This window comes from Hypanus sabinus, chromosome 2, assembly GCF_030144855.1.
Source record: "Hypanus sabinus isolate sHypSab1 chromosome 2, sHypSab1.hap1, whole genome shotgun sequence".
NCBI classification, from domain to species: Eukaryota; Metazoa; Chordata; class Chondrichthyes; order Myliobatiformes; family Dasyatidae; genus Hypanus; species Hypanus sabinus.
In genome coordinates this window covers 66,239,121-66,247,574 of record NC_082707.1, presented here as the reverse complement: position 1 = coordinate 66,247,574, position 8,454 = coordinate 66,239,121, and the positions used below count along the sequence as shown (strand labels likewise).

Here is an 8,454-nt window from a genome sequence, read left to right as displayed (position 1 = left end):
GGTGGAGACACTGAAATACTGTCATGCTTGGATGCAGAAGGGTTCTTCATTGCTGTCTCTGTAGCAATTTTGTTTTACCTGTCAGGGCTATTAGCTATGAGCTGAACCCCCAAACCTGGAGGACTGGTGGATCACTCTTAGTTTGTCTTCTACCCTTTGACTTGTTTGCCATGGGTGATCCTACCAAGAGCGAAAGCATAAAGCCTTGACACCAGCCAACAAAGCTCTCCAAGGCACACTAGCCTACAAATCACAACAAGGTTGTGGACCTCTTGGAAGCATTGACTTCATACTTACTTGGTCTCTTTGATGCCACACCCAGAGGAAAAGTTCATTCATGTAATTTTTAAAATTATGAATATAGCTTATTTTGCTCAAAAAAAGTTCTAGTGTAACTCAAACTGGGCATTAACAACCAGGTTATTGGTGAGGAAGTGCTGCCTGAGGGCTGATAACACTTCCACTAACATTGTCGAATGATAAAAATGACTGATGAAGTGTGATCTTCAACCTCATGACTTCCAAACTTCATTCTCCCTCCTTTGACAACTTTTACAGAACCTACAAACCAAGATAGTCCAAGCAAACCCATATCTTCTGTTTTACTTGCCCAGCTTTTCTTGCTTAGTCTGATGTTTACCAGGCAGGAAGAGTTTTTCTGTTGCTTTCATCAAGTTGTTTTCGGCATGGCTATAGTAGGCATTGTGATTTTTTCCAGATTAACTATTACATGGACCTTATTATGAGTAGACATAGGTGTTCTAGTTGTGCAACTCTTGTCAAGTCAGCTTAACACCTCATAATTACGTAAGTTGCTGTTAAGTATCCCACCCATCCATGCAGTGTCCTCTTTGACTTTCTACCATCAGGCAGGAGGCCAGGATGCATAAAAACAAGAAGAGTCAGGATGAGTAACAGCTTCTTCCCCAGGCCTTTAGGCTTCTGAACTCCCTGACACATTGGATTCAAAGTTAAACTGCTGCATGCCTTCAATATTTAATATTAATATCCTTTAGTTTGTATTTATATGTGATTTATCAGCAGATTTTATCATTACCTTCATAAGATATTGTGTGTTATGTGTTCTGCTATGCTTTACACCCTGATTCAAAGAAATGTTGTCTTGTGCCTATATACATTATATACATGTATATAGCTAAATGTCAATAAACTTAACTTGAATTGACCTGAAAGTAAGAATTACAAAAAGGCCAGTTAGGAAGTTGACATTCCCCCTTTGTGTCACAGTTCCTTTATATTATTGTTACTATTTTACCCCCTTATAGTCACATTCCCATAGTTAGGATGGTTAAACACTTATTATACAGCTTTGTGTTCAGATTAAAGAACTACTTCTCAACTCTTCTTGGCATCGTATATCTGAATCATAACAGAAATTCCTTGTCATAATTGCACAAATGATATACAAGTGCAGTCTTGCAAATATTATTTCCCATTTATATCAATACGTGTACAAATTATGAAACCGGTTGGTTTGCTTTTAAAGTTTATTTCATAAAGTGTTTGCTGACAAGCAACCTCAAAAAAACATTCTAAAAACCAACAGTTTATTTGTCTTGTTGGATAGTATAAAGCAGTTGAACCCATAAGTTTGTTTCATCAAGTTATTAAGGAATTAGTATAGTAAACCAATATCTTCAAATATTTCTTTGTCTTTTACTTAACTTCACCCATTTCACCAGGCACACTATTTTTGATTAAATATTCAGCACTTTTACTCCTGGTGTCTGTAAGTACTGAAATATGCATACAGTTGACACTTCTTCCCTTCAAGGAGTAGTTCATGCATTCTCCAAGACCAAATATATAATTCTAACAACCCTGATAATTGTTGCTTTATTTCACTACCCTAACATAGAAAACAAACTCTTTGTTTGCTGCAAATCTATCTACCGAATGCCACATGCTTCCAAATTAATAAGTTGGGCATTTTTACGTTGGAACTTACACATATAATTTAAAATTCATTCTGCAGACTAAATCACAAACATGGTTAGAAGATATATTCTGAAAAAAAACACATTTCAATAATACAGTTTATACAGGAAGCCATTGCATTAACAAAGATTTGACGTGATTAACGGTTCTTAATGCTCTCTAAGACCAGATGAATGGAAAGAAAACAGATACAGCAAATTCCTCAATATTTCATTTTGGCATTGCTGAAAGTCTTTATTGTTTAACCCAGTTTTTCAGCCGCCGAAAAATCTCGTCTCTTGCCTTTCTGAGCGGTGGCAGGTCACTTTGTCGCAATGGATACATGTCTGCGCAATGTGCTGTACCTGTTTGGATGATTAATAAAAACACATGAAACAAATCTCTGTAAAATACTGGTTCCTATGTATTGCACTATCATCTGTGTGTATTGACTTAATATCGCAAATGAATCATGTATAAACGTCAAAGGTCTTTGTCACTTCAAGGAAGTTTGGTTTTGGCGTTTCCAGTAAAACACGTAATTTGCAGAGGAGTGGACTTTGGACTGACATTTCTCTTTATTTTCTTTGCATTTGTTCCACAGCTGACAAGGAGGCCCTAGACAAGGAATGACTACTAATACATCGAAACACTGTCTATCACTCTGTCACTGAACTACCCTGAAAATATAGGAAGCAAGAAGACAGGAGATATTTCATTTGCTGCTTCTAGTAAAAACTGAGCTCTTATTTAAATGTTCATGTAATATCTTTAGGTCACAGTTAGCTGTAAATATGTTTATACTATGTCTTCTGTAATTTTCCTGTAGAAGTTCTGCTTTCCAGTAATGGCATCAGCCTATGTCAGTGGTGACAATCCTCCACACTGTCAGGTCCGGTTTTGTTTGTTCCTGCACAACATCAGAGTTAAAAATTCAAAGTAAATTTATTATCAAAGTAAGTACGTGTCACCATATACTACCGTGGATTCACTTTCTTGCAGGCATTCACAGTAGAACCAAGAAATACAATGGAGTCGATGAAAAACTACACACAAAAATTTCAGGTTTAAGATGGCGCTACCAAAGATGTGTGACAGTTCACTGGTCATTTGAAAGAAAGGGAATTTGATTAAAACCACTTAAAACCATTAAGAGTGTGAAGGCAAAGCAAATTTGTGGGATGTGCCCTGCTGGTGTGCTGCAAAATCAACACACTTGGAGTAGGAGCCATGCTGGTTGGAGTGAATGATTTGGAGGGGAGAAGGCGGGACAGAGGAGTTCTGATGCCCATCCAACTAACCCGGGTACAAAGGTGGATCGCTCCAAGCACCGAGCCAAATTAGAGAGTCGTAAACGGCTTCTTTGACAGCAAAATCCAGGTCTGAAGTGAATCGCTGAGTGGCGTGTTCAAGGTTTGGTGCAACTTGCCGCAGCAAGGCTCAGGTCCAAATGTGAGGTACAACCCACTGTTCGGACAATCTAAATGCCGACACACATAGACTGGAAAGGCAGGATCTCGAGAGATGGGCGAGGTGGATCACTTTGGGCACCGAGCCAATTTGGAGAAATCAAGAACGGCTCCCTCAGCAGGGAAATCTAGGCCTGGAGCGATTCACCAGTGGTAGGGCCAGGTCCTCGAGTGAGGTTTAGACAATTTAAATGCTAGTCCAGATAGTCTAGGAATTCTCTCACTGCAATGCTAAGGCTGTGAGACTGCTCCTGGCTGCTGTACTTTGTGCCTGCGAACTTTGTGGCAATTTGCCCCACTATTATGAAGAACTAAATGCCAAGGCTTCGGGCCTACTCCGGGCTGTTCCGGGGATTTGGGTCTAAGGACTCAGTTTGGTTTGGAATGCTGTTGCTGCTGTTTATATGATTTGCTTTTTGTTTTGTTTTCATTTTCTCTGTGGGTACTTGATGCACCATCAATAACTCACACTGAGACGTAAGGCGAGATATCGGCTTTTATTGACTGGAAGAAGGAACCAGGAGTGAGTGTCCATCATACTATGTCCGGGAGACTGAGGCCGAGCGTCAGGCCTCAGATCGCCTTTATACAGGGGCCTGTGGGAGGAGCCACAGGAGCAGTCAGCAGGGGGCGTGTCCAGACAGGCCCATAGTTCACCACAGTACTGGGGGGATTGGTCTTTATTTTTTTAACTGGGCTCTTTCGGCTTTCATGCTTTGTGACTGCCTGTCAGCAAAATAATCTCAAGGTGGTATAAGTCATACATTCTTTGATAATAAATGTACTTAAAAACTTTGAAACAAAGACTGACTCAAACACAATGTGCAAAAGAAAACAAACTGTGCAAATACAAATAAAAGCAAACAATTAAATAATCAGACAAATAAATAAATAAATAAGTAGATACTAAGAAAATGAGTTGTAGAGTTCTTGGAAGTGAGTCCAAAGGTAATGGAATCAGTTTAGTGTTGAGGTGAATGAAGTTATGCACACTGTTTCAGGAGCCTGATGGTTGAAGGGTAATAACTGTTCCTGAACTTGATGATGTGGGACCTAAGGATCCCGTGTCTCCTTCCCGATGTCAGCAGCAGAAAGAGAGCACGGCCTGGATGGCGGCTGCCAGTGATGATGGATACTGCTTTCTTGTGGCAGTGCTCCTTGCTGATGTGCTCAATGGTGGGATAGTTTTTCCTGTGATGGACTGGGCAGTATCCTGGCAGTATACTTTTTGTGGGTTTTTCCATTCTTCGGCATGTCTAGTGATGCCTATCTAGACAGCACGAACCTCTGCAGACTTGACAGGTCTCAGAGTGCATAACTTGCCCACTGCTCACCTGTGTTAGCATAAACCTAGTATAGGCACAGGGAGAATCTAGCTGTTAGAAGAAAGGAAAATTGATATTTTATTATTTATTTAAGTTCATTTTGATATTTTAATAACTTAATTATATGTGATTTTAAAAAAGTCTTAATAGCTTTAGCACCTAAGTATAATGGATATTTTGTGAATACCAAATATTATCTACATAAGTTGAGGTGGGACTCATTCTTGTAGTAGGAAGGGGCCTAGTGAAGATGGTGCTAAACAGTGACTCCTTTGCTTGCATCTTCAGAAACAGTTCTATTTCCATCTTTAATATCTCTATTTTTCCCTTTCAGGGTTCTTTTGAAGGCCCTGACATGGAGTTACACGCTGACTTTGGTTCTTTGCGGGAATGGGAACCGCTCTTGGGATGTCACGACTGGCCATTATCCAACATGCCAAGGTCCGGCCTAAGAGTTCAGTTCACCTTTGGAGGCCTAAGGTTTCAGGGCTCTGGAGACAGGTGGATCAAAGGTCAGTGTCCTGGTCAGTGTGTCGTGGGAGCCGGAAGATCTGTGGCCTTGTGCACAGAGACATGTGATCTTTGGGCACAGAGCTCAGAAAAAGCAATGCAACAGACTTTTAACATCATAAACCAGTGAGTTGTTTCTTATGTCTCCCCTCTTGCTGTGAAACGGTGACATTTCTTTCTCTCTTATTAGGGAGAGAGAGAGCCTGTGGTATGTCGAATACCGGGCGAACGCGCAGTCTTTAGAGAACTGCAAGTCTGAGTCTTTGTTGTTCCTTTGCCGCATGCTTGAGTGCTTGGTGGTGGGTGTTGATACATTTTTTTTGTCGATGGGGGAGGGGGATCATTGCTTGATGCTGCTTACACGCAAGAGGGATGGGAGCTGAAGGGGGACTTTGAGGATCTAACATTTAACTGTCATTCATTCTTTGAGGCACACCTCTGTTTTTTGGATGGTTTTTTGGATGGTTGCGAAGAAAAAGCATTTCAGAATGTATTTTATATACATTTCTCTGACATTAAATGTACCTTTCAAACCTTTGAATGTGTTTTGGGCTGCTTCTAGAATGCAAGTATATCCTTTATTTAAATAAGAGGACCAAAACTGTGCACAGTACTCCGTATTCCAGCTCTGGCCTCACTAACACCCTGTGCAACTGTAACAAGACTTGGCTACTATTAAAGTCCAATCCCCGTGCTATTATAGGCCAATATACCATTTTCCTTTCTAAGTGCATGTTGCACCTGTCTGCTAACTTTTAACGATGGGTACACAAGTATACCTAGATCCCATGTATTTCACTCCCTTGAAATCTCTCCCCATTTAGATAATAATCTGCCTTTTGATTTCGCTTACCAAGGGGCCCAACCTCACACTTTACCACATTAAGCTCCATTTGCCAATTTTTCACCCACTCATTCTATCTATATCCTGTTGCCAAGTCCAAACATCCTCAACATGTCCGCCTACCTATTTTCATGTTGTTGGAAAACTTACACTGTGACACTCTGCCCCCTCCTTCAAGTTATTAATATAAATACTGTATGTATATGTATGATGTAGGTGTGTTTGATGTCTTAGGCCTTTAGTGAATGGTGTTTGCATCTATTTCCTGATCATATTTTTGCTCTTCAAGAAGAAGCCAAAAATGATGGAAATCTCTTGCACGCCAAGGGATGATTCCAGGCAGCAACACGATACGTAGGTTCCTGATGTTGAGGTACTCAGTGATTAAGCTTAGCAATCTGGATCTGCACTCTACATAATTTTGTTGTCATTTGAAGGAGATAACTGGCCAAAAGGATGCAATTTCAGTCTGTCTCTTAACCTTCTTGATTAGGATATTGATGAAGGTCCTGATTAAAGGTCTCAGGTTGAAAAGTCAATTCTTTATTCCCCCTCTTAGATGCTGCATGACTTATTGAGTTCCTCCAGTATTGTGTGTGTGTTGCTCAAGATTTCCAGCATCTGCAGAATTTCCTGTGTTCTTGTTCTTCTTTGCTGCCTATTCCTTTGTCTGTCACACTAGAATTTCTCCACATCACCAAAGGCCTGAAGTCAGACAAGGCAGAATGCTCAAAGTTCCATTTAATTCATGAAGGAAATTTATGTCACAGTCAATGGAGACTTTCTTTCAGGAAGTCCTGCAGGTACTTTGCACTCTATGCGGATCTACTCCAAATATTGCAAAATATACTAGTATCTACTCAGGGGAAGGGCTTTAGATTTGGACTCTCTCATTGATGGTATTAAAGTTTTGACAAAGGCAAAAATGATTATATTTATTGCTGAAGCTAACGAATTTCATTCATAGGCAGTCCTTGGGCGATCTGAATTCCTGATCTTAGCAGCTGATGGAAGCTCTGAACTGTTCAGGCCATGCCTCTTGCTCACTGGTGCTTTACATCTCTAACAACTATGTCTTACATGCTGAAGGAGGACCATCAGGCCATCCGGTCTACACTGGCTCTCAGTAGAATGATTCCATAAGTCCTATATTCCATCCTCTTATTTGCCTTTAGCTCTGCAATTTCCATCTCTCTCTATCTCTGTTTGTCTGTCTTTCTCTCTCTCACACACATCAACTGCCCTCTGATCCTTTCCTAGATTTCCTTTCCAATATAGGAGTAAAATCAACTATTCAATTAATCATCCAGCACTTCTAAGGGTGTGGGGTAAATGAGACTACTGGAAGAAAAGTCAAGCAGAAGAAAGTGCAGGCTCCAGGCAGGTAATACCCGAGGTCATGATTGAAGATAAATCTTTGGAACTGCAAAGGTGCAGCACTAGCAGTTGTGCTACTCCGCTGCCTGGATCCACTACTCACTAATGTAAAGATATACTCACCAAAAAAAAAAGATTTTCTTTATCCCTCCCCTGTTGACTTCAGAAGTACAAAATGGAATAGTTCATACGTCCTGGAAGCTTGTCAATATGAATAGTTCTCTTGTTGAAAAGTTAAAATCAGAGAGCTGACAAACTGTGAGGGCTATTTTCTTACCCTGAAGTTACTGAATAGGTCTAGGAGCAGCAAACCAGAAGCTGGTTCTTTATTAAACCAGGTAAAATGGATCTAATTCTAGAAGACTACATCACCCCAACCAAGATCAGCTTCCTGAGTACAAACCACAGACTGCAACTTTGGTCAGCATTACTCACTGCTCTGTCATTCTCAGATTTTGGCAGTTTACTTAATAAAAGTCTGATTTAAGAATTATTTTGAAATATGGAAGTAATAAAGCCTTGGTAGTAATCTATAACAGAACACTCAAGTAATTCAAACAATCAAAGAAAAACACAAAATATTCCAAAACAAAAATGATATGGTTCCTTTTTAGACATTCGCAGTATGACAATAAACTAGTTTTAGTAAAACAAAAGCAAGATCTTTGAAAATTCGGGGTTGCATTATATCCATGAAAATTATTTTGTCTGCTTGCTAGTTCTTACCAAAATACCTCAGGCGACTAGCATAAATGGTTGGCCATCCGATGAATGATGGCAATCCAATTCCTTGACTGAGTAGTTAAGAAAGAAACAAGTAAACTATACAAATGATCTTCCATGAACAGGTAATGCATTTTGGCAGGCACAAATGAAAATGAGAATGTACAATATAATAGAGTCACTGTTTGAAATAACGCCATCTAAATCATTGATGAATAATGCAAAAAGAATTGGTCCCAACACAGACGCCTGTGGAACACCACTAGTC

The 8,454-nt window shown here is 40.0% G+C and overlaps 1 protein-coding gene across 1 annotated transcript in view; it reads right to left on the bottom strand.

Moving 5' to 3' along the window:
- Positions 1–1,348: 1,348 nt before the first annotated feature.
- prss16 (serine protease 16) overlaps positions 1,349–8,454 on the bottom strand; it is an 87,581-nt gene continuing 80,475 nt past the window's right edge. The window contains exon 9 of the mRNA XM_059986985.1: positions 1,349–2,303. Within this exon, the coding sequence (XP_059842968.1) occupies positions 2,194–2,303 (110 nt within the window). The 3' untranslated portion in view covers positions 1,349–2,193. The remainder of the gene's footprint in view (positions 2,304–8,454) is intronic.